The sequence below is a fragment of the Leucoraja erinacea genome, unplaced genomic scaffold (assembly GCF_028641065.1).
Source record: "Leucoraja erinacea ecotype New England unplaced genomic scaffold, Leri_hhj_1 Leri_1077S, whole genome shotgun sequence".
Classification (NCBI taxonomy): domain Eukaryota; kingdom Metazoa; phylum Chordata; class Chondrichthyes; order Rajiformes; family Rajidae; genus Leucoraja; species Leucoraja erinaceus.
This window is the reverse complement of record NW_026575316.1, coordinates 1-27020: the sequence shown is the minus strand read 5'-3', so window position 1 is coordinate 27020 and position 27020 is coordinate 1. Positions and strand designations below refer to the sequence as shown.

At 45.6% G+C, this 27020-nt stretch overlaps 1 protein-coding gene across 1 annotated transcript in view; it reads left to right on the top strand.

Annotated features, from left to right (window-relative positions):
- Nucleotides 1-25342, top strand: part of LOC129715251 (complement C3-like) — a gene marked incomplete at its 3' end in the record, with an annotated part of 52692 nt that extends 27350 nt beyond the window's left edge. The window contains exons 12-16 of the mRNA XM_055665107.1: nucleotides 710-904; nucleotides 4065-4214; nucleotides 8572-8697; nucleotides 23258-23331; nucleotides 25278-25342. Coding sequence (XP_055521082.1) covers nucleotides 710-904; nucleotides 4065-4214; nucleotides 8572-8697; nucleotides 23258-23331; nucleotides 25278-25342 — 610 coding nt within the window. The remainder of the gene's footprint in view (nucleotides 1-709; nucleotides 905-4064; nucleotides 4215-8571; nucleotides 8698-23257; nucleotides 23332-25277) is intronic.
- Nucleotides 25343-27020: the final 1678 nt, after the last annotated feature.

Sequence of the window (27020 nt, the reverse complement as noted above, 5' to 3'; positions counted from 1 at the left end):
TTATTTCTCACATGTGGGCGCTGCCATTTTTGACACCGTTATTCCAAGTCCAAAGTCCGTTCAGCCTGCACGCTTGATGTAGTGGAGCAGTTCCCACTAACCAACGTACCTCTCCTCTCCTGGCAATCTTTGTGTCCCAGGGGCGCCTCCTACAGACGAGCTTGAAGGCACTGGAGGCCTTACCCCGGTTAACCCTCCCTCCCGCCCTTGCTCCTAGCGTCTGGCGTCTCCAGCTGCCTCCCGGTTACGCTGTGCATATGTGTGTGTACTTGTTAATGTGTGTGTGCATGTGCGCACACGCGCGCATGTATACATGACAATGTGTTGCGTGTGAATATGTGCATGTTTGTGAGTGTGTGTACATGTGCATGTGTGTGTGCAGCGGTAGAGTTGCTGCCTTACAGCCTTGCAGCACCAGAGACCCGGGTTCCATCCTGACTACGGGTGCTGTCTGTACGGAGTTTGCACGTTCTCCCCGTGACCTGCGTGGGTTTTCTGCGAGATCTCCGGTTTCCTCCCACACTCCAAAGACGTGCAGGTTTGCAGGTTAATTGGCTGGGTATAAGTGTCAAATATCCCGAGTGTGTGCAGGATGGTGTTAGTGTGCGGGGATCGCTGGTCGGCGCGGACTCGGTGGGCCGAAGGGCCCGTTTCCGCGCTGTATCTCTGAACTAGACTGAACTGGACTAAAGTGCTGCTCTCTCCGTAGATCATCAGCAAAGGCAAGGTTGTGAAGATGGGCCACGTGCAGAAGTCGCAGCTGACCAAACTCACTGTGCCACTGAGCGTGGAGATGGTCCCTTCCTTCCGCCTCGTCCTCTACTACTTCATCAGTGTCGGCGGCAAGACTGAGATGGTCGCAAACTCCGCCTGGATTGATGTGAAAGATGTCTGCGAGGCGGAGGTGCGATTAGAAGCGTAAAATTGTCCGTGAGTGGGTGTGTAGGGTAGTGTGGGTGTGTAGGGTAGTGTGGGTGTGCGGGGATCGCTGGTCGGCCCAGAGTCGGCGGGCTGAAGGGCCTGGTTCCATGCTGTATCTTCACATAGAAACATAGGAAACAGATGTACGAGTCCATATAACAATTACAGCACGGAAACAGGCCATCTCGGCCCTACAAGTCCGTGCCGAACAAATTGGGCAGGCATTTGGGGATTTTTGAATATTATTTCTATTAACACACTTTTATAGAGTCACCAAACCATAAGGGTTGAAAACCATATAACCATATAACCATATAACCATATAACAATTACAGCACGGAAACAGGCCATCTCGACCCTTCTAGTCCGTGCCGAACACATAATCTCCCCTAGTCCCATATACCTGCGCTCAGACCATAACCCTCCATTCCCTTCCCATCCATATAACTATCCAATTTATTTTTAAATGATAAAAACAAACCTGCCTCCACCACCTTCACTGGAAGCTCATTCCACACAGCTACCACTCTCTGAGTAAAGAAGTTCCCCCTCATGTTACCCCTAAACTTCAGTCCCTTAATTCTCATGTCATGTCCTCTTGTTTGAATCTTCCCTACTCTCAGTGGGAAAAGCTTTTCCACGTCAACTCTGTCTATCCCTCTCATCATTTTAAAAACCTCTATCAAGTCCCCCCTTAACCTTCTGCGCTCCAAAGAATAAAGCCCTAACTTGTTCAACCTTTCTCCGTAACTTAGTTGCTGAAACCCAGGCAACATTCTAATAAATCTCCTCTGTACTCTCTCTATTTTGTTGACATCCTTCCTATAATTAGGCGACCAAAATTGTACACCATACTCCAGATTTGGCCTCACCAATGCCTTGTACAATTTTAACATTACATCCCAACATTACATCCCGAATCAGTTTCCTGTTCCTGCTTTCTCCCCATATCTCTTGATTCTGTTAGCCCCAAGAGCTAAACTAAACGAAACTAAACATAAAGATATTTTCAAGCTGGAAAGGGTTCAGAAAAGATTTATGAGGATGTTGCCAGGACTAGAGGGTGTGAGCTACATGCAGAGGTTGAGCAGGCTGGGACTCTATTCCATGGAGTGCAGGAGGATGAGGGGTGATCTTATAGAGGTGTACAAAATCATGAGAGGAATAGATCGGGTAGACGCACAGAGTCTCGTGCCCAGAGTAGGGGAATCGAGGACCAGGGGACATTGTGTTGTATTGTAGTGTATTTTAAGGACCACACAGCCAGGCTGGTGGAATTTGTTATCAGGTTCCAACATTTCATCAAACATTAAACATATAGCATAGATATACATACAGACAGACGCATTCCATAATACATCAGGGCCATGCTTATTCTTACTCCTCACCGTACAGAGTTTAAAATGTTTTTTGTTTTTTTTTTTTTTTGTTTATTTTATTAGAAGTTAATACAGCACAAAACAGTACAGTGGAACCTAATTTTAGGTGCCAACTATGTAATACCGTAATCCATTCTATGTACAACCTCTAGTTTTATGTTATAAGAAGGAAGTAAGCAGATCAAGAAAAAGAAAGCAATAGAAAGGGGAAAAAGTGGAAAAATAGATGGTAGAGAGTAGAAAAACGTGAAGTGTGTATATAAAAAATAAAAAAAGGAAGAGAGAAAGTGGAAAGTAGAAATAGAAGAGAAGGCCCCTTAAAAGAGAATTTTTCAAATCTGTATTCGGAGATGTAGATCTATCCGCGTCATGAACTGAAATCAGCAATCCTTACGGTACCGCTGCATCACATGATTCCAAAAAGTCGATGAAAGGAGACCAACTCCTTAAGAATTGGTCATATTTATCTATTAGTCGGAGTCTCATTTCTTCAAGGCGTGCTATGTCCATCATATTCCTAATCCACATTTTAACAGTTGGTGTGGTTGTATTTTTCCAAAATTTAAGTATCAATTTCTTTCCAATTATTAAACCATAATTAAAAAAAAACATTTTGATCTTTATTTTAAATTGGTATCTTCTCCTATTATTCCAAATATAATCCATTCCGTTTTGGGTTCTATTCTTGACTTGAAAATCTTTGTAAATATATCAAATATATCACTCCAAAATTTATTCAACTTTGTACATCCTACAAATGAATGTGTTATATTAGCGTTTTGAAACAAACATTTATCGCATCTGGGAGAGACGTTTGGATAAAATTTATTCAACCTCGTTTTTGAATAATATAGTCTATGTAATAATTTGAATTGAATTAAATTATGTCTTGCATTAATAGAACAGTTATGTGTATTCATCAAATACTTTTCCCATCTATCCTTCGAGATCTTTATCATTAGCTCTTGTTCCCAATCTTCCCTTAATGCTTCTGTTGAGGGTGATTCTCTATTTAATATATTATTATAAAAGTATAAAAGAGTTTAAAATGTTAATTGCAGTGGGAATGAAACTGTTTTTAAAGCGGTTTGTTTTGGAGGCAATTGTCCTGTAGCGCCTCCCAGAGGGCAGTAGCTGAAAGGCATAGTGTGCAGGGTGAGTAGGATCAGAGATGACCTTGCGGGCTCTGTGTAATGTCCGTTTGTGGTAAAGTGATTCAAGGGATGGTAGGGGTAAGCCAATAATTTTAGATGCTCTGTTGATGATGCGCTGTAATTTCTTCCGGGAGAGTGAGTCGAGACTGCCGAACCAGACTGTGATGGATGAGGTGAGGATGCTTTCGATGATGGCTGTATAGAAGCGGAGCATGAGATGAGACCTTGCTCTGAACTTCCTGAGCTGTCGGAGATGGAAAAGTCTTTGCTGGGCTTTTCCATAGATGTGGTCTGCGTTTCATGTGAGGGTGGGAAAGAACCTGAGGGGCAACTTTTTCACACAAAGGGTGGTGGGTGTATGGAACGAGCTGCCAGAGGAGGTATTTGAGGCTGGGACTATCCCAACGTTTAAGAAGCAGTTAGACAGGTACATGGATCGGACCGGTTTGGAGGGATATGGACTAAACGCAGGCAGGTGGGACTAGTGTAGTTGGCCGGTGTGGGCAAGTTGGGCCGAAGGGCCTGTTTCCACGCTGTATCACTCTATGACTATTCCAGAAAAAGGTGTAACATCAATGCTGAGAATCTGCAATTTTCCTGTCCATTGTAGATTGAGATCAACGTTGAGAAGAATGAATATGAACCCGATAGTGCCGCAGGTATAACGATTCAAATGGGAGATGCAGGACAAGCATCTCTTGCTATGGTGGACAGTGCAATCTATATCCTCAACAGCAAGAATAAACTTACAACCAAACAGGTACGTTCAGTTTAGTTTAGCTTATTGTCACGTGTACCGAGGTACAGTGAAAAGCTTTTGTTGCGTGCTAACCAGTCAGCAGAGAGACATTACATGATTACAATTGAGCCATTTACAGTGTACAGTAGCAATGTTACAAAATTTTGAGATTTAAAAAATCAAGTCTGCAATTTATCCCATCAGATAAAGCATAACAATAAGTTTAATTTGACACCTAATTCACTTTCATATCTCAAGTAATAAAAAAGTTATGGCCATTTTCATACTCGGAAATTAGCATCTTGTTCCCTATTGATTTTCTATGGACATAACAAAAAAGCTGTGATCGTGGACAGTCAAAAACCCATAACCTGCTTAAAAATTAAGAGAACTGTATGAACTTTTCAGTTATCATAGATTGAACCATTCTGAAACAAATATAAAATAATCTTACTTGGATGACCTGAAATTAAAGCATATAATTAGTTAGTTACCCAATTGTAGCTAATTTCAAACTTCAATTACTAGATCTAAACATCTATCCATTTCTTAATAAATGATTAACATTTTTAAATAGCCCAAGTGTCCAAATAATATTCACAAATAATTCACAATAAAACATGATTTTTAAATCTCATTTACATCAATTTATAGGCCAAATGGAAGGAATTTAGTGTTCAATTGCTGTAAATTAAAGTCAATTTAAATCGGCTTTCTAGTGGGATCCTGTGAACGCGCTGGTTTAGAACGTTCACATTGCGCTGGATTTGTGCCCTCAAGTGCCCAGAAAAATACTGCGGGATATAAAGAGCCCAAAATTAAGCTTACTTAATCACAGCTACTACTCGCTATAGAAAACTTTATACACAGGGTTATATACAAGCCCCATTTAATGTAAAAATAAGGTAATACCTTTAATTGTTTGCTTTATAAAACCCTGGGGCTGCGAGAGGTTGCGGGTTGAGAGAGTGATTTTTAAACTACTATAACTACTATACAAGGCCATAAAAACTAATAATACCTTTTGCGACGGGGTCTTTCAGCGATTTTCCGTTAATGATTTACTAGGCTGAACATTTTCGATTGCAACAGCCTAGTAAAAATCGCGTTTTAAACCCGCCCCCTCTAAACAGCGCCAAAATCACACACACGGGGTGGGGCAGATGCTCAGCCACGATTCAGGTAGGTTTTGTACCATACCTATGTACAGGTTCATGATAAAGGGAATAACGTTTAGTGCATGGCAAAGTCCGATCAAAGATAGTCCGAGGGTCTCCAATTAGGTAGCTAGTAGTTCAGGACCGCTCTCTGGTTGTGGTCGGATGGTTCCGTTGCCTGATCACAGCTGGGAAGAAACTGCCTTTGAATCTGGAGATGTGCGTTTGCACACTTCTTGATGGGAGAGGGGAGAAGAGGGAGTGGCCGGGGTGCGACTGGTCCTTGATGATGCTGCTGGCCTTGCCGAGGCAGCGTGAGGTGTAGATGGAGTCGATGGAAGGGAGGTTAGTTTGCGCGATGGTCTGGGCTGCGTCCACAATTCGATGCAATTTCTTGCAGTGTTGGACGGAGCTGTTCCCAAACCGTGCTGTGATGCATCCCGATAAAATGCTTTCTACGGCGCGCGTTTCGTCCATATCCCTCTCAACATTCCGGTCCATCAATCTGCTCAAGTGTATTTTAAATGTTATTGTAGTCCCAGCATCAACTACCTCCTCCGGCAGCTCGTTCCATACACCATATAACAACCATATAACCATATAACAATTACAGCACGGAAACAGGCCATCTCGGCCCTACAAGTCCGTGCCGAACAACTTTTTTTCCCTTAGTCCCACCTGCCTGCACTCATACCATAACCCTCCATTCCCTTCTCATCCATATGCCTATCCAATTTATTTTTAAATGATACCAATGAACCTGCCTCCACCACTTCCACTGGAAGCTCATTCCACACAGCTACCACTCTCTGAGTAAAGAAGTTCCCCCTCATATTACCCCTAAACATCTGTCCCTTAATTCTGAAGTCATGTCCTCTCGTTTGAATCTTCCCTATTCTCAAAGGGAAAAGCTTGTCCATATCAACTCTGTCTATCCCTCTCATCATTTTAAAGACCTCTATCAAGTCCCCCTTAACCTTCTGCGCTCCAGAGAATAAAGACCTAACTTTTTCAACCTATCTCTGTAACTTAGTTGTTGAAACCCAGGCAACATTCTAGTAAATCTCCTCTGTACTCTCTCTATTTTGTTGACATCCTTCCTATAATTGGGCGACCAAAATTGTACACCATACTCCAGATTTGGTCTCACCAATGCCTTGTACAATTTTAACATTACATCCCAGCTTCTATACTCAATGCTCTGATTTATAAAGGCTAGCATACCAAAAGCTTTCTTTACCACCCTATCTATATGAGATTCCACCTTCAAGGAACTATGCACGGTTATACCCAGATCCCTCTGTTCAACTGTATTCTTCAATTCCCTACCATTTACCATGTACGTCCTATTTTGATTTGTCCTGCCAAGGTGTAGCACGTCACATTTATCAGCATTAAACTCCATCTGCCATCTTTCAGCCCATTTTTCCAAATGGCCTAAATCACTCTGTAGACTTTGGAAATCCTCTTCATTATCCACAACACCCCCTATCTTGGTATCATCTGCATACTTACTAATCCAATTTTCCCTATATTTCCTATAGTTCAGGTCCTCAAGCCCTGGCAGGATAGACATGGGGATGAGCGGGCCAAGTTTTTTAAACACGGGTGGTGGTGGTGGTGCGTGCCTGGAACGCGCTTCCAGGGGGGTGATGTAGGCAGATACGATAGTGGCGTTTAACAGGCATACAGATGGATATGCAGGGAAATGGATCAAGTGCAGGCAAACGTCAATAGACAATAGACAATAGGTGCAGGAGTCGGCCATTCGGCCCTTCGAGCCAGCACCGCCATTCACCGTGATCATTGCTGATCATCCACAATCAGTATCACGTTCCTGCCTTCTCCCCATATCCCCTGACTCCGCTATCTTTAAGAGTATCTATCTCTCTTGAAAGTATCCAGAGAACCGGCCTCCACCACCCTCTGAGGCGGAGAATTCTACAGATTCACAACTCCCTGGATGAAAACGTTTTTCCTCGTCTCAGTTCTAAATGGCTTACCCCTTATTCCTGAACTGTGTGGCACCTGGATCTGAGCTCTCCCAACATCGGGAACTGTTTTGGCAGCATGTTCGGCAAGACATTGAGGGCCGAAGGGCCTGTTGCTGTGCTATACTTTTCCACGTTCTCTGTTTGTTCTGGAACATAGAACAGGGCGGCCACTGAGGCGCAGCGGTAGAGTTGCCGCCTTACAGCCCTTGCAGCGGCAGAGACCCGGGTTTGATCCTGACTACGGGCGCTGTCTGTACGGAGTTTGCACGTTCTCCCTGTGACCTGCGTGGGTTTTCTCCGAGATCTTTGGTTTCCTCCCACATTCCAAAGACGTGCACATAGTGTGTATAGGATAGTGTTAGTGTGCGGGGATCGCTGGATGGCATGGACCCGGTGGTTCGAAGGGCCTGTTTTTGCGCTGTATCTGCAAAGTGAACTAAACTAAACAGTATTGCACAGGAACAGGAACTTCGGCCAGAATATTTGTGCCAAACAGCGTGCAGAGTTAACATAGAAACATAGAAACATAGAAATTAGGTGCAGGAGTAGGCCATTTGGCCCTTCGAGCCTGCACCGCCATTCAATATGATCATGGCTGATCATCCAACTCAGTATCCCGTACCTGCCTTCTCTCCATACCCCCTGATCCCCTTAGCCACAAGGGCCACATCTAACTCCCTCTTAAATATAGCCAATGAACTGTGGCCTCAACTACTACCCTCTGTGGCAGAGAGTTCCAGAGATTCACCACTCTCTGTGTGAAAAAAAGTTCTTCTCATCTCGGTTTTAAAGGATTTCCCCCTTATCCTTAAGCTGTGACCCCTTGTCCTGGACTTCCCCAACATCGGGAACAATCTTCCCGCATCTAGCCTGTCCAACCCCTCAAGAATTTTGTAAGTTTCTATAAGATCCCCTCTCAATCTTCTAAATTCTAGAGAGTATAAACCAAGTCTATCCAGTCTTTCTTCATAAGACAGTCCTGACATCCCAGGAATCAGCTGGTGAACCGTCTCTGCACTCCCTCTATGGCAATAATGTCCTTCCTCAGATTTGGAGACCAAAAACTGTACGCAATACTCCAGGTGTGGTCTCACCAAGACCCTGTACAACTGCAGTAGAACCCTCCTCTGCTCCTATACTCAGTTAAAGTTAAATTAGAGTTAATTAGAGTTAAACTAATTTCACGTGTGGCTGACCAATGTGTCTGTATAATGTGTTTGGTTGTAGTTATTCGAACGAATGAACTCCTACGATCTTGGCTGCAGTTTTGGTGGAGGAATGGACAATGTGCATGTGTTCATGGATGCCGGGCTGGCTTTTATTTCCAACACCGATGCCTCAAAGTTCGCGAAGGTGAGCGGAACTTGTGGAGGAGAAGATAGACACAAGCAGCTGGAGTAACTCAGCGGGACAGGCAGTATCTCTGGAGAGAAGGGAATGGGTGATGTTTCGGGACTCCACCCTTCTTCAGGCTGAAAGTCAGGGCAGTGCGAAACCACAGATATAGACGGTGATGTGGCGAGATACACAACAAATCAATGAAAGATATGCACCATTTCTAGCTATCTTCTTCCCCGACAAACTATCAGCCTGAAGAAGGGTCCCGAACAGAAACGTCTCCTATCCATGTTCTCCAGAGATGCTGCCTGACCCGCCGAGTTACTCCAGCACTCTGTGAAACGTCACCTATCCATGTTCTCCACAGATGCTGCCTGACCCGCTGAGTTACTCCAGCACTCTGTGAAACGTCACCTATCCATGTTCTCCAGCGATGCTGCCTGACCCGCTGAGTTACTCCAGCACTCTGTGAAACGTCACCTATCCATGTTCTCCACAGATGCTGCCTGACCCGCTGAGTTACTCCAGCACTCTGTGAAACATCACCTATCCATGTTCTCCACAGATGCTGCCTGACCCGCTGAGTTACTCCGCACTCTGTGAAACGTCACCTATCCATGTTCTCCACAGATGCTGCCTGACCCGCTGATTTACTCCAGCACTCTGTGAAACGTCACCTATCCATGTTCTCCACAGATGCTGCCTGACCCGCTGAGTTACTCCAGCACTCTGTGAAACGTACCCTATCCATGTTCTCCACAGATGCTGCCTGACCCGCTGAGTTACTCCAGCACTCTGTAAAACGTCACCTATCCATGTTCTCCACAGATGCTGCCTGACCCGCTGAGTTACTCCAGCACTCTGTAAAACGTCACCTATCCATGTTCTCCACAGATGCTGCCTGACCCACTGAGTTACTCCAGCACTCTGTAAAACGTCACCTATCCCTGTTCTCCACAGAGGCTGCCTGACCCGCTGAGTTACTCCAGCACTCTGTGAAACGTCACCTATCCATGTTCTCCACAGATGCTGCCTGACCCGCTGAGTTACTCCAGCACTCTGTGTCCTTTTATGCATCCGAGTTACACCCCCGTGGTATGAAATATGAATGATTTCTCTAATTTCATTTAACCCCCTTGCTTCCCCTCTCTCTCCATCCCCTCCCCCATAGCTGTGGGCTAGGTGAAAATTAGTTACAGACAATGAGACCTCCAACAAGACGACTTTACAATCCAGTACAACGACTTTGGTGGGGGAGGGGAAAGATGGAGGAGGGAGGGAAAAACAAGGGCTACTTTTGGAATTTACTAGGGCCATATTGGAAAAATGGGCTGAAAGATGGCATATGGAGTTTAATGCTGATAAATGTGAGGTGCTACACCTTGGCAGGACAAATCAAAATAGGACGTACATGGTAAATGGTAGGGAATTTGAAGAATACAGTTGAACAGAGGGATCTGGGTATAACCATGCATAGTTCCTTGAAGGTGGAATCTCATATAGATAGGGTGGTAAAGAAAGCTTTTGGTATGCTAGCCTTTATAAATCAGAGCATTGAGTATAGAAGCTGGGATGTAATGTTAAAATTGTACAAGGCATTGGTGAGACCAAATTCTGGAGTATGGTGTACAATTTTGGGTCGCCCAATTATAGGAAGGATGTCAACAAAATAGAGAGAGTACAGAGGAGATTTACTAGAATGTTGCCTGGGTTTCAACAACTAAGTTACAGAGAAAGGTTGAATAAGTTAGGTCTTTATTCTCTGGAGCACAGAAGGTTAAGGGGGGACCTGATAGAGGTCTTGATAAAGTTGACTTAAAATGATTCGAGAGGGATAGACAGAGTTGAGCGATGTGGACAAGCTTTTCCTCACTTTTGAGAATAGGGAAGATTTCAAACAAGAGGAACATGACTTCAGAATTAAGGACAGAAGTTTAGGGGTAATATGAGGGGGAAACTTCTTTACTCAGAGAGAGTGGTAGCGGTTGTGGAATGAGCTTCCAGTGAAAGGTGGTGGAGGCAGGTTCATTGGTATCATTGTTTTTTAAAAATAAATTGGATAGGCATATGGATGAGAAACCCCCCCCCCCAGAATGGAAGGGTTATGGTATGAGTGGCAGGCAGGTGGGACTAAGGGAAAAAAAAATTTGTTCGGCCATGGACTTGTAGGGCCGAGATGGCCTGTTTCCGTGCTGTAAAATTGTTATATGGTTATATGGGTTATATGGTTACTTGAAGTTAGAGAAAGTCAATGTTCATACCGTGGGGTTGCAAGCTGCCCAAAAACGAAATATGAGATGCTGTTCCTCAAATTTTTTGCACTGGGCCTCAGTCTAAAGTGACAGTGCCTTCAATAGATGCTTATAAAAAAACACAATGAACTGAGAATAGGGGGAAACCTCACTGAAACTTACTGTTGTGAGATAAAAATGAAAAAACTTTCACTACTCGTAATGAACTTAACTTTATTTAAGCTTTAGCTTAAGCTTTCAAACTTATTTCTGCAATACACAAAACTCAGAGAAAACGTCTGGCAAACATGGCTGAGTTGTTTTCCCGCCCCGAAAAACTTTGCACACATGCGCCCACACTCCCGGGATGAATGGTCCCCCTGCGCAATGCGCACACAATCCCTAGAACAGCCCTCCGCACATGCGGCACACAAATGCGCCCACTTTCACTTACCGATAGTGAAAGGCTTGGATAGAGGACCCGATGTGGAGAGAGGAGTGTTTTTTCCACTAGTGGAAGAGTAGTAGGACCCCCCAGAGGGCACACAGCCTCACAATTAAAGAACATTCCTTTTGGACGGAGATGAGGAGGAATTTCTTTAGTCAGAGGGTGGTGAATCATTTGCCACAGAAGCCATGGAAGTCAAGCCAGTGGATATTTTGAGGCAGAGATAGGTAGATTCTTGATTGGTTGCGGGTGGCTGGGGTTATGGGGAAGAAGGCAGAGGAATGGGGTGGTTAAGAAGCAGAAGATAGATTTCATGGGATGGAGGAATAAATGAAAATCCCAATATCCTCCAAGTTTTTCCCGGAATGACACTAAGCTGGGGGGCAGTGTTCGCTGTGAGGAGGATGCTAGGAAACTGCAAGGTGACTTGGATAGGCTGGGTGAGTGGGAAAATGTTTGGCAGATGCAGTATAATGTGGATAAATGTGAGGTTATCCATTTTGGTGGCAAAAACGGGAAAGCAGACTATTATCTAATGGTGGCCGATTGGAAAAGGGGGAGATTCAGAAAGGACTGCAGCGACCCTGCTGTCATGGTACACCAGTTTCATTGAAGGTAGGCATGCGGTGCAGCAGGCAGTAAAAGGGAAAGCGAATGGTATGTTAGCTTTTCATTGCAAAAAGGATTTGAGTATAGGAAGCAGGGAAGTTCCTACTGCAGTGTATACAGGTCTTGGTGAGACCCCCACCACACCTGGAGTATTTGCGTAACAGTTTTGGCCACACACCTCCAAATCTGAGGAGGAAGGACATTATTGCCATAGAGGGAGAAGTGCAGAGACGGTTTCACCAAACAGATTCTGGTTCCTGGGATTGTCAGCGACGTCCTTTAAATGAAGAAAGAGACTGGATAGACTTGGTTTATACTCTCTAGAATTTAGGAGATTGAGAGGGGATCTTATAGAAACTTACAAAATTCCTTAAGGGGTTGGACAGGCTAGATGCAGGAAGATTGTTCCCGATGTTAGGGAAGTCCAGGACAAGGGGTCACAGCTTAAGGATAAGGGGGAAATCCTTTAAAACCGAGATGAGAAGAACCTTTTTCACACAGAGAGTGGTGAATCTCTGGAACTCTCTGCCACAGAGGGTAGTTGAGGCCAGTTTTTTCATTGGCTATTTTTTAAGAGGGAGTTAGATGTGGGCCTTGTGTGGCTAAGGGGATATCGCGCGGGGGGTATTGGACGAGAGAAGGCCCAGGTAACGGTATACTGAGTTGGATGATCAAGCCATGATCATATTGAATGGGCGGTGCAGGCCTTCGAAGGGCCGAATGGCAATACTCCCCCTCAACCCCACCTTTTTTCAAATGTTCTATGTTTTTCTATGTTTTATCTATGTTTTTCTATGTGGTTGAGAGGCCAATGGAGTAGACCTGGTATGGGCCGAATTTGCCTAAATTCTGCTACTAATTCCTACATAATGTCAATAGGGATCAAGGGGCATTTTATGGCTCCAGAGCCAGCACAAATCCCCTTCCCTCAGATACGGGGCCCAAAAATTGCTCCGCCCCCCAGTATTCCCCAACGCTGGCCCCCCCCCCTGCCCACCGACGCCTTTTCCCCGGGTAGAGCGCCTCACGCGTACCAACACCACAGTTTGTGTAAGGCACACACTGCCCCTCTCCGCAATTAAATGTGGGCAAATGTTGTTTCGGTAATTGCAGCTCCCTGGCGAAAAGTGTAATTGTTACTAAATTTGTACAAGGCATTGGGCTTCGAGACCATTTCCCCCTGGAGTCCCCACAGCGGTGGACACACCAACCTTTTGGTTCGCCCAATTAAAAACTACGGAAGGCTCCTGATCTCACCAAAAAATAGAAAGAGAGAGTACAGAGGAGATTTTACCTACACTAGACTTTGCCTGGGTTTTCAACAAGCTACAGTTACAGAGATAGGTTTGAATACGTTAGGGTCACTTTATTCTCTGGAGCGCAGAAGCGTTTAAGAGGGGGGACACAGATAGAGGCTCTTTTAAAATGAATTCGCAGAGGGATAGACAGAGTTGATTGTGGACCCAAAGCCCCTTTTTCACCTTTGAGGAATAGCAGGGGAAGATTTCAAACAAACGAGGACAGTGACCTTTCAGAACCTAAGGGACAGAAGTTTAGGGGTTATTATGAGGGGGCCAACTTCTGATCAGAGAGTGGGGTTGGCGGCCCCGTGTGGAATGAGGCTCCAGTGGAAGTGGTTGGAGGCCAGGTTTTCATTGGTATCATTTAAAAAACTAAATTGGGGGGCTAGTAATATGGATGAGCAATGACATTGGAGGGGTTTTTATTGGTATGACGGTTGCAGGTAAGGCTGGGAACTAAGGGGGTGGAAAAAGATTGTTTTTCGGCATGGACATTGTAGGGCCCGAGAATGGGCCTGTTTGTTTTCCTCCCCCCCCTGGTTGGTCGTGGTGGTTGTTATATGGTTATATCCCCCGCGTGGGGGGGGGGGGTGGTCGGCTTTACCCCCCCCCGCCGCGCACCCCCCGGCCCCCCCGCCGACCCCGCCCCCTCCCCCCCCCGCCCCCCCCCGCCCCCCTGTAATGTTAGCATGTTATATGGCGCCTGTAGGCGCTTACTTCAAACTCTTGATGAGGTTCGAATGGCCTAATTCACCTCGTAGAACGTTTTTGCCCCTGTCAATGGCCTAAACTCCACTAGTTTTTTTTTGTTGCCACGCCCCCCCCCGCTTAACAGTCGTGTTTGTCCCGGGCCAACACAGACCCAGCCGTGTCGCTGAAAGAACCCACATCCACTCGAACCCCCCCGCGCCGACCGGATGAAAAGATCACTCGACCCCTCCTAAAGGCCACCAGTAGAGTCTAGAGTAGTAATTAAGTCGGCCGTACATGGGAAAACGTTAAGACCACAGCTTGGACTCTCGTTTGGAAGAGTATTTGGACGAGGTTTTAAAAAGTCCGGTCAATTCTGAAACACGGGCGCGAACTGTTCCATATGAGGAAAGGGATGAAAAGCCTAGGACCCCCACCTTAATTTCAGAAGTATAGAGGATGAGGGGCTCTTATAGAAACATATAAAATTTAAAGCGGGTGCGTCCGAGTCCCCGCGGAACCCTCACAGTCTTTAGCATAAAAGGTGACCCCCCGGCCATTTTAAGACTGGGGATGGTGAGAATTTTTTTTTTTTTTTTGCACCCGACCCCCCCCCCCCCCCCCGAAGTTGTGAATTGCCTGGAAATCTAGACACTCGACACAGAGGGCAGTGAATGGCCCAAGGTCAACGAAGGAGGGATTAAGAATTCCCGCGTTTTGGATCCTCCTAATACCTCCTAAATGCAGGCCCCAACCCATGGATGTCAACCAAAATAGAGAGAGGTACGAGGGAGAGGATATTTAACTAGAAAAATGTTTTGGCCCCCTGGTTTCCAACAACCTAAGTTACCAGAGATATGTTCTTTGTTTTGAAATATTTAGGTCCCCGACGCTTTTAATCCTCCTCGGGCGTTCGCAGCGCCAGAGTTAAAGGGGGAACTTGATAGAGGTCCTTTTTAAAACATTGATGAAGAGGGACTAGGGAAAGAACAGAGTTTTGAATTATGTGGACCAAGCTTTTTTTTTTTTCCTTTGAGAAATAGGGGAAGATTTCAAAAAGAGTGAAGAGGGAATGACCACTTCAGAAATTAAAGGGCCCAGAATTTTTTAGGGGTAAATATGACTGGTGGGAACTTCTTTTTTACTCAGAGAGTGGTAAGCGGTGGTGTGGGAATGAGCCTGAGCTTCCAGTGGAAGTGGTGGAGGCCCAGTTTCCCGTGGTTTGTACCCCAACTCTCCCGGTTATCATGTTAAAATTAATTTGGGCATAGGGATGCCCCATATGGATTGAGAAAAGGGCCCTCTTATGGTATGGGTGAAAGGGTATGATGGCCAGCCAGGTTGGGGACTAAGGAGGAAAAACAAAAGTTGTTGTTCGGCAACAGGACGGCCTTGTTAATGGCGAGAATGGCCCCTGGCCCACCCCTTTTTTTTCCCGTGCTGTAATTGTTTTTATATATGGTTTATTGTTTTATAATATGGTTTTATGATAGAGCTCTAGGGCCTTAGGGCTAGTGTAGTTCAAAGGGTTTAATGGGGAAAAGAACGCCGGGGCATGCCAACACGTGTTTTGATTTGATTGGCGATGATCACTAAATGGACATTGGCTGTCTGCTTGGGTGGCTCGAAAGGGGCCGCTGGCCCCTCCCTCCTGCCAACTAAATTTTCCATGTTTGTCCTATGAAAATTTAAAGCAAGCAAGGGGATTGTGGGCAAAGCCAACCGTGGGGGCCAATGAATGGACACCGTTTAGAACTCCAACAACCACGGTGCCAGTGTTCAGCGGTATGAGATGTCTGCCTCCCAGCGCCTTCACAAAGCGCCGGAGACCCCACTGGGTCGATCGAAAATCTCCTGGGACTACAGGAACTGTTCCCCCCTGTGTGAAGGTTTTTTTTTTTTTGTGTTTTTGGCAACTTCCTCCCCCTTGAACCCTCGTGGGGTTTTTTTTTTTCTGAGATCCTTGTTTTTTTTCCCCCTCACACACTCCCAAAGTCGCCCTAACCCTCCGTAGCCTTAATTTGCTTCGGCAGCACACAAATTTGTATAAAGACCAACCGCCCTTTATTGCGCTGACACCGCCAATGTCGTTACAGAACATTTTTGAGATTTACAAACAAATCCAGTCAGCTCTGTAATGTTTGCATCCCAGTCCAAGGCATTGTAAAGCTTATAACAATAAATCAGTTACATTTTGAACCACCCTACATTCCCCCCCCAAGTTTCATATCTCAAGTACATTTTAAAAAAGGTGTAATGCCCTTTTTTTTCCAATACTCGGAACAAATTAAGCAAGCTTTTGTACCGATTGACTTTGCAGCTCAACGGATGACCATATACCAAAAAAGCCTGTTATCCTGAGCCGAACCAGGTCATACCATAAAGCCCATACACTTTAACCTTCTTAAAGATCTGTACACGAGAAACGTGAATTGGAAATTTTTCTGTTTTATCGTTAATTGACAACCATTCCTGAAACAAACATCCAAAAATATCACATAACTGGGATGGAACCTTAAATTAAAGCATATACAATTAGTTAGTTACCCACCAAAAGTGTTTTGTTCAAGCAAATTTCAAACGATTCACAATAGCACTCCACCTCTACTATATCTAAAATATACTCCACCCATTTCTTAATAAACTAATGCAACACCGTTTTTTAAACATAGGCACACGCCCCCCACCGCTGTCACCAAACTTAAGTCGGCTTGATGGTTCACGTAACATACTTCACAATAACCCCGATTTTTAAAGCTCTCATTACATTCCAAATTTAACTTTATAGGCACCAAACTGAGAAGGAAAATTTTACAAGTGGTTTCAATTGTGCCCTGTAAAATTAAAGCGTCAATTTTAAATGCGGCTCCTTCCCCCCCTAGTTGGGGGATTCCTCCGTGAAACTCCGTAGGTTCTAGAAACGTTCCACATTCGCCACGCTGGATGTTGTGCCTCCAATGCCCAAGAGGACAAAACATACTTGCGGGATTTTTAAAGAAGCCAAAAACCCATGGAACACTACTCGCTATTTTTTTTTTTTTAGGCACACTTTAATCACCAGGGTTATCTTTAAGTAAGAGCCCATTTTAATGTAAAAAATAAGGTACATACCTGTTTTTTATTGGCCCCCGCACTCTTATAAACACCCTGGGTCTTGCACGAGGAGGTTTGGGTGCCGGGTTTAGAACAGTGGATTGTTTTTAACTACCTAACTCTTATACACGGCTATTAAAAAACAGCCCACCACACCCTAATAATACCTTTGAAACGCGACGCGCTCCTCTTCAGCCGATTTTTCCGTTCAAAGAATTTACTGGGCCTTGAACATTTTTTCGATTTGCAACCAGCCCTAGTAAAAAATCTGGCGTTTTTTTTTTTGAAACCCGCCCCCCCTCTAACAAAGCGCCCCAAAAATTTCCCGCCACACGGGCTTGGGCACCCCGCCCCCATCGCTCCGACACGGAAATTCAGGAGGGTTTTTGTCAACATACCTACTAGATTTTTGATACGAAGGTTTTTGTTTGCCCCTCCAGTTTCTTCCTATTTAAAAACCCTTTATTCCCTCTTCCACCTTGAAGCTATATGTCCCTCTTGGTCCTCGCACATTCCCCCCTGAATCTGGGGCAAGAGAACCCCCCTGGGTTGCGTAACCCCGATCCTATTCATCTCATGATTTTTTTTTGTTCTTCTGAATCTCCTGTCAAAAGATCACCCCTCAGTCCTTTTCTCCCCTCCCCAAAGGGAAATAGAGAAACCCCAGCTATGGTCCACACACACCCTCTCCGTGCGTAGATTCACAACACCCTCTAGTTCCCCCCTGGACAAACATCCTCGTAAATCGTTTCTCTAAAACCGTTTTTTCAAGGCCTTTTGACAATATACTTTTTCCCCTTACATACATGGTGTGCCCAGAAAACTGACAACCCCGATTATTCTAAGAGGTGGCACGCGGACCCCGACCAGCGGACCAGCGACCTTTTTTGTCCGTGTGAACATGTTTTTTTAAGAATGACTGCAAGATGCCCCCCCCCCTTGGAAAACAATCGTCAAGGCAGACCGAAAAAAACATGCTGGAACTGGAAAAATCGTGTCTCGCGCGCCGGTGAGGACCATGCCAAGCCGTTTCCAAAGTGACAGTCCAGGCTTCCCATCGGATGTCCTATAAAAAAAAGAATGACAGGCAGGCGGGAAACCCTCAGCACGCTGAAACTTTACTGTTGTGCGAGATCAAGTGAACCCCTTTCACCTAACTTTCGTCTACTCCGGAAATTAAACTTTAACGGCATAGTACACTTAAAGCATGCAGGTAAACAGGCCATCTCGAGGCCCTACATAAGGTCCGTTGCAGCCGACTAGACAACCAAAATGTTTTTTTCTCACCACCCGTAGTGTCCCCCCCAGAACCCCTGCACTAGGCCCACTCCAACCCGCTCCATTCCACTTACCCATTCCCTGTCATCATCCTCAGCCTCTGTTATTTTTTTTTTAATCTGATACCCAATGAAACTGCCTGCCACCACCTTTTCCGCTTGGAAAAGTTCTTTCCACACCGCTACCACTTCTGAGTAAAAGAAGTTCCCCCCTCATATTACCCCTAAACCCTCCTGTCCCTTTAATTCTGAAGTCCCCAGGTGTCCCGTGTTTTGAATCTTCCCTATTCTCAAAGGGAAAAGCTTGTTCCACACATCAACCTCTGTCCCTCTATCCCTCTCATCATTTTAAAGGGGACCTCTATCAGGTCCCCCCCCCTTTTAACCTTTCTGCGCTCTCAGAGAGAATAAAGACCTTAACTTCATTCAAACCTCATCTCTCTGTAACTTAGGTGTTTTTTTTGTTGTTTGAACACCCAGGCACAAGCCCATTCTCTAGTAAATCTCTCCCTACGTAACTCCTCTCCTATTTTCTTTGAAATTTTGACATTCCTGTCCTGTAATTGGGCGAACCAAAATGTTACATTACACCATACCACCCCCCACCAGATTTCGTTCTCAAAACCAATGCTTTGTACAATGTGGGAGGACATACAGCATCCTCAGGCTTCTATAACTCCCATGCGTCTGATTTAAATCAAGGCCTAGCCATAGCACTACACCGTAAAAACTTTATTTTAAGCCTTATAAGCACACCACTTACATTTTCGTGCAATACACAAACTTCCGAAAACGTTCTGGCAACACAGGCCTTGATTTCCCGCAGGCTTTTTCCCCCGCCAAAATAAACCCCCCCGCTTTGCACACTGCACCCCCCCGTTACCTCTCACCCCCCCGATTTTTTTGCTCTACTTCTCAACCGCTGGGACACACGTTGATTTGATGCACTTTTGCATTGCATGCCCCCATCCAGTGGGGGACGGGGTGCAGGGGCGGATTAGAGTGTGGCCACCTGTGCAAATAAGTGGTTGTTCTCACTCCAACCCGCGCCATGGTCACAACAGCCTAAAGAAAAAAAGGACCTCCCCCTCGTTTTTCCCTTCCTTCAGATTTTTTTATTTTTTTTTGTTGTGTGTTTACTTTTCATTTTTGTTTTATTAGCAGTACAAGTGGAATCAAAACATTATAATACATCGCATTATCTTTTATTTAAACATTTATGTTTTTGTTACCACTTTCAGACTTCATTTGTTTTTGAGCTTAAAGAGGGGGATAGAAAATAAAGAAGAAGTATGGAAAAGGTAAAGCAGTCAAGAAGCATGTGAAGGTGCAGGGAAAGTGTTGGCGAGGGGGGGGGCGGAAAACGACACCTCCTTAATTTTTTCTTTTTTTGGGAAGGCATTTAGAGAATCAAAGAAGCCAAAGAAACCATAACTTAAGGACCCACCTCGACCAAGCAAAGAAAAACAAAACAAAAAACAAAAGGAAGGAAGGATTCATTCCCTTCCCTCTATGGTAAACACAAAACTCGCAAAAAACGACAAAAAAAGGCCTATCACCCCAACCGTGTTTTTTATTATACATTTTGTATTTATCACCCCCCATTTTTACCGGGTCCTGGTAGCCTTTATGTCTTTCTTACTTTACTATTTGCCACCTTTATGCTTGGACATAAGTTTTCCACTAATGCCCAGACCAAACGTCTGTTTGGAAGCGATCGGTGGTGGACCTTTACCTGCTAGTAGGAGTCCCCCTCACGCTCCTCCCAAAGTTGTAGTGTTTTTCAAACATTTTTGAAATCCACATTTTTGTTTGTTGGTGTAATTGGAGGCAATTTTTTTTTTTTTTTTTTTTTTTTTCCACAAAATTTAAGTATCAGCCCCCTTTTTTTTTTTCGCGATGCATTAAGCCCATAATGTAAAGTTTAAGTTGCTTTTGAAGCCACGAATGTTAAATTCCAGAGAGTTACCTTTTTCCGATCCCCCCAAAACATGATTCCCATCCCATTCTACTCTGGGTAAGTAGTAGTGCGTTTGTTTTAAATAATTTTTGAAGATTTAATATATTCGTTCCCGACATTTTTTGCCAAATTTATAGGCGCAGACAAACAAAAGAGTGGTGGCTTTTATGTAGCTTCTTCCCCCCCCCCCCCTTTGTTGAGACTGACCTTTATCACAAGAGGGAGGTGAGAGCTTTGGCGCGCGCGAGAGAGAAGTTTATCTCATTTTAGTTTTTGGGAGAGTAAATATAGGTTGTGTAAATGTTCGATAACACCCATTGGGACTCTAGGACGATACTGTCGTACGTTGACCTCGAGCATTTATGCCCACACATAGACACCCCCCCCCCACACCACCATAGAAGATAGGGAACAATTAAGTGCCAGGCAAGTAGGCCCATTCCCGGGCCCGGTTTTAGAACGAGGACGTGCAACCGCCCATTCAATCATTGATCATGGCTGATCACTCCAACACCCCCTCAGTATCCTCCCGCCACCCCCCCCCCTCCCCCTCTACCTGCCTTCTCTTCCATAACCCTCAGATCCCCTTAAGCCAACAAGGGCCACAATTATAACTTCCCTCTTGTAAAATTTATCGCCACTTGAATTCGGAGCAGCCCGGGACCCTACCCTCTTGCGGTAGCAGGGAGTTCCCGAGATTTTTCAACCACTCTTGTGTGGAAATGAAAAAAAGTTTTCTTCTCCATCTCGGTTTTAAAAACCCGTAAGGAGTCCCCCGCCTACTATCTTTCAGCTCCCCGCCTGACCCTTGGTCCCGGGGGGAACTTCTCTAAACATTCGGGAATAAAACAATTCTTCCTGCACTTTTTCTGAAGCCTGCTCCAAACACCCATTAAGGGAATTTGTAAGGTTTTCTTATAGATTACCCCCTCAGCAAGGCTCCTAAAAATTGTCTAGGAGACCGTAATATATAACCAAGTTCTATCCAGTCTTTCTTCCCTTAAGGGGACAGTCCTGACCATCCCAGAAATCCAAGTTGGTGAACATTCTCCTGCACTTCCCTCTATGGGGCAATTAATCGTTCACCTTCTCGAGATTGGAGACCAAAACACTGCACGCAATCCTCCAGTGTGGGGTCTCATAATTTACTACAATAATATGGCGACTCGTGGTTCCTATCCCAGCTCCTTACTCTGAGTTTAAAATATTTTTAGTAGCTAATTTCTCCCCGTCCACATACTATTATAAGTATATCTGTTGGAGTGTATTTCTTATGATTCCATATTATAATTTATATATAATGTATGACTAGTTAGATTGCGCGATTCAGCCTGTATATTTTCTTCTTTTGTTTCATGCCATACTAACTCTGCGCGTATCCATTCTTACTGGTGCAATGGTGAAACTGTTATGGTCTCTTATGGTGGGCCATTAGTACAGGGATATAAAACGAACATTGGCGCCCCCTGGCTTGTCTATAAGGACGGGCGGCCATCAGCTGAACCCTCCCAACCCCGCAAGGATTGGAGGAAACGTTGTATGGATCTGGCGCCAGAAGGTGTGACTGGATGGACACAGGGTTGCGAAGGACTTTCCGTTTTCGACCTGCTGTGCCAATTACGCGAGTGTAGCGTGAGCGTGAGGAAACCATGACCTCAGTGCTGGCGTGTATAATTTGTGGGCGAAGATGTAAACGGGTGGTGATGGATGGTGGATACCAGCGTCGCCCATTGAGAGGGGGTATAGTTGATGGGATTAGGGACAAACAACAACCATTTAACATAGAAACTTTATTGTTTGGAGATTACAGGTGGTCGCGTGAGGTGGTCTCTATACATGGGGAGCGCAGTGCGCCGGATGGGGGAGATTCTCTATAGATGGTGGTGCTTCATAAATTCAGGAGCTGAGATAGATTCGGGGGGCGCTAGGAGTCTCTTGCCCAGAGTAGGGGAATCTGAGGACAGGAGGCACCGTAGGGTTCAAGAGGTGAAGGGGAAACAGAGATTTAGATTAGGAATATCGAGGTGGTGTATCTTTTTTTCAACACATGGTATGGTGCTTGGTTGTGAGTATGGTGTATGGAACAAGCTGCCTGCCAGCGGATTGGAGTTGAGGCATGTGATTCATCAGAAAACTTTAAAGGTAAACCCATTGAGAGGAGGTGAAATGGATAAGAGAATTGAGAGAGGACTCATTATAGATAGAATCTTATCAAAAAGTTTTCTGCCAGTTGTATACGCGGGGTGTGTACCTGGTGAACACCACCACCTGGAGGTATAGCTACAGTTTTGGTCTTCAAATTCTGATGGATAAGGAGATTCTGGGCCATAGAGGGGTGCCCAGAAGACGGTTCACCGAGATGAATTCCGGGAGTGCCAGGACTGTGTCCTTATGAAGAAACGATGGGACCTAGACCTTGTGTCTATACTATCTAGATAAGTAGGAGATGAGATTGACGGGGATGTTATAGGAAACATCTACAAAATTTTAAAGGGTTTGGACAGGCTAGATGCGGAAGATTGTTGCCCGATGTTGAGGGAGCCCCCCCCAGGGCCTCCAGGACAAAGGGGTCACAGTCTTGAAGGATAAGGGGGCAAAAATCCTTTAAAAAAATCCGAGATGAGGAAGAACGTTTTTTATCACACACAGAGAGTGGTCGAATCTTCTTGGTAATCCGCAGGAAGTAGTTGAGAGCTCCCTGGGAGCACCCGCAGCTTTCTATTGGCCTATATTTTGAAGAGGGAGATAGATGTAATGGCGCCTTGTGCGCGCTATGTTTGGATCATGGGCGGTATGGATTTGAGAAAGGGCAGGTGAGGCGAGTCTGTCTTTCGTTTGGCGATGATCAGCCTACTGTTCATATTGAATGTCGTGAGGTCAATTGGCAGGCTCGAAGGGGCCCCCGCAGTTAAGCTATGGCCTACTATGGCACCAGTTTATTCTTTATGTTTACGCGTTATTATTAGGACTCGCCAGGTGCGTTTGGGGACGCGGATACGGGACCCAAGTGCAAGCATGGTCTTGGTGGACTCTGGGAAGCGTGAGGATGAATTGTTTTTAGCTGAGGGATAATTTGGATTTTTCATACACAGAGCGTATGATGCCATTTGGTGTATAGGAGACGAGCTGCCATGAGGTCTTGCTGTTGCAGGTTTCGGGTGGTGGGACAAGGTAACAAGACACTTGCGATATGCCATCAATAAAACAGGGACAACTTGGGATCGCGGGAAAACTCAGACTGTGGCATCCCGTTGGGGGTTCCCAATGTGTACACCGACGAGGCATGTGCTCATCCGACACAAGGTAGTACACCTAGCCAACAAATTTAATATATAGTGGGTCGGCCTTGAGTGGAGGTGGGGGGTGAGCTTTCTGGCAGCGAATCAGTTTAGGGTTGGTGATTGTGCTTGAAAAGGGGGACGAATAATACTGGCTCCAGCAGGACTGAAGTCTTATGGTGCATTTATGGGGCCAATATGTGGATTCTTGGTCTCACAAGGTTAGCCCGTTCATACTCCTCTCAAGACAGTGCAGTGTGCTGGCCCAGATCACTCACGGCTGGCGGGCTGGGCAAGTTGCCACTCACACGGATGATTCCTTGCAAATTACATTTCATAATTGACAGGAGTTGCCAACAAGACCCACCCAAAAAATTCAAGTCGCAGTGAAAGTCTCCAAGAGATACCTGTAGGTGTCTCCTTGTCTTGCTAACTTTGGTGTTGACGCAAGTGTTGTCTGGAACGCTGACAGGATGAGGTAGCATCGCGCGATATCAGAAAGAAGAACTGGCATGCTGGGAGACCTGGCGGCAGGCGCAGGCAGCCACAGCCACTTTGATATAGTATACTATGACACGCAAGTGCAGGGACCAGTGGGGTCTCGCTTCATCACCCAATGGTGTGATTGCACCCAAACACAAGTATGTCCCACCATTGCACGGTGTCTTTCCTCAATATGGAAAACTTGAAGAGCCGTTGCCAAATGTAAGTTTAACAGCACACTCCCATGCCTCCCTCAAATTGTAACCTCCCCTGCCTGCTGACAGCCGTGAAAAGTTCATGTTGTTCCTGTCTTTGCGCAATGTTGTTGGTTTGAGCTCATGTGTGTGTTGTTGGAAGCTGATCAGGAAGGGAGCACGGCGAAATGAGTCCTAAAGGAAAGAAAGGCAGCTGGCAGCCGAACGGGTCCAGCCACCGACATTTTATAGATAGTTATGATTAGATAGATAGATGAGATAGAGAGCTAGATATTGAGATAGATTAGCTCAGCTAGCTAGATAGACATAGATAGCATAGCTGAGATAGATAGATAGCATAGTTACCGATTGGTTGGCGGAGAAAATGTAACTTGCTGAACGTACCATGCTTTATGAGTGCCAAGTTTCATACCAGCTTTCAAGCCAGGGTGATAAAAGTTCCACCTCCATATATTCAAATGTCAGTTGGTAATTACCCATTTGATATGAAGAGGGGGCACATCAAATGCACCACCATTCAAATGTAGTTTCATAAGCCCATCATTTCCATGCGAGGGGGCATACGGGACAACCATCATTACAACATGCAGGTTTATACTTATTCCTGCCTAAGACCAGGTGTGGTTGAGTTGTTGGAAAACCCCACCCCCTTCAAAACCACCAGATCAAACAAAAACCACTGCCAACTGACCTCCCAGTGTATCCAGTACAGGACAGACCTTCAGTTGAGGTCATGTTGATTCACAGTGCTTCATGACAGTCGGGTCGACCCGTCCAGACCATCACCATCCAGTGCAGCACTGCTCGCTTAGAGCTACGAGCATCCCACAAACTTGTTCTTGGGTTTTGATACAGTCAACTTTCCTCCTTTCCTCACCTGGGATAAAGGTGGTGGCGCTTTCGCATGGCAGCCTACGTAGTTCACCCCGCCCTCCCCCCCCCGTGATGCAAGTGAGGAGATGATTCACCTTTAAATACCGACGTAATAACGACTTTGTTTGTTTATTCAGTCGATGGGAAGAATTTGACCTCATGCACACTGAGGAATGCATGAGGGGGAGTGTTCGACTGAGTAGTAAGTCCGGCCCCAAATTCACAGCCGTAGAGTCCCGCGGTTAGACATTTTATCTAAAATCCAAATATATAGGTTAGTAAACACGGAAGTTGTTCCAATTGTAGACAATAACAACCATTTTGCCCCTCACGTGGACCGTGCCTTTTATCACTTCCAACCAAACACTACAGACCCAGCCAAGCAGACCATTTGCCGGCGCACAGTGCTTTTTCACTGTTCCAACCCGTACAACACACCCAAAACAACCATTTGCAGGCGCGTGCCTTTTCCATTCCACAGACAATAACCCCCCAGACCAAACAAACCATCACTGCAGGCCGTGCCCCCTTTTCACTATCCACCAATTAACAACCCCCAAGTTACACAACCAATCTTGCCGATCTGGAGACAGGTGCGTTTGTATTACCGTTGCAACGCCAAAGTTTAACCCCCAAAAAAGCCAAACAACCCATTTGCAGGCGCATGTGTACTCTCTAGGTAACTTCATGACCAACCATATTTTCATGTACCTTCAAACTCATCATTAATGAGGCAACTCACAGTGTAGGATAGCATGTACGTTCAGTGTACTCAGAGCTCAGAGAGACCCTCTACCCTCTGGATTCGTATCATCCATTGCAGAGACTGAGTCGCCCCCAGGCCCACGACCCAAATCTGGTTTTAGTAGTCCTTCCCCCTCCCTTCCACGTTCAGTTTGCGAGCACGGCATGTTCGGTGTGACTGCGCAAAATTATTTTTAACAAGAACGTTTAATTATCTTTGATTTTGATCATCGCGTAGCCCGGGGAATAACAATACACATCACTATGTGGCCAGGAGAGGTGAGAGGGGGTCTGAGCCTCGAGAGCTGTGCACCGTCACCAAATGACATGCCGTTTGGTGTGTGGACCGTTCTCGCGGCACTATCTCACCACACCCCCCGACCCCACCAGTGAGCCCAAAACCGGTCACGACCTACCAGCCGACCCGACTTGACCATCCTCCCAACAATCCCCAGTGGCGACACAGGGACAAAAAACCCGGTACGACCTTTCGGCACGCAACCCCCTGAGGGAGCACAAACACACGACCATACAGCGCGTCCACCTGTGCGACCATCTCCCCGGCCACGCCCCTCTATCAACTATAAGTTGCCGGAAAAAAGACAAAAAAATCACCTACAGTGGGACAGGGCTTTGGTGGACATGGTGGCACAGCGTAGGAGACCCCCCCAGGCCCTTAACATCCTGACTTGTTGAGATATGAATTTTGAGATAATAAGAAATGAAACGGGGGTGTTAATTAAAAAACGTCAAACGGTTGCGAAATCTTGTCTTCAGCAGGCACGGCGAGGCCAAGTACTGATGACACATTTTACTTCCGATGAGATGCAAGTTCAACAAATGCGCAGTGATTTCCCCACACAGCACACTTTGAAAAAACATGCCCAGACCTGGGTTGAAAGTGGCCCAAACAGGTAGGGGTATCTAAATACTCATTAGTGGTCAAATGAGGTGATCGTGAGAGCAGACATTAGGCCATTCGGGCCCCCTCACGGGGGGGGTCTGGTCCACCATTTCATACAAGGTCTTTTCCCACCATTTCTCCTTCCCAACCTAGGCCGTCTCCCCTGCTTCTTCCCACTAGCACCCGGACACCTGTACTAATCAAGAATCTATCTATTCTGCTGGCCTGTGGG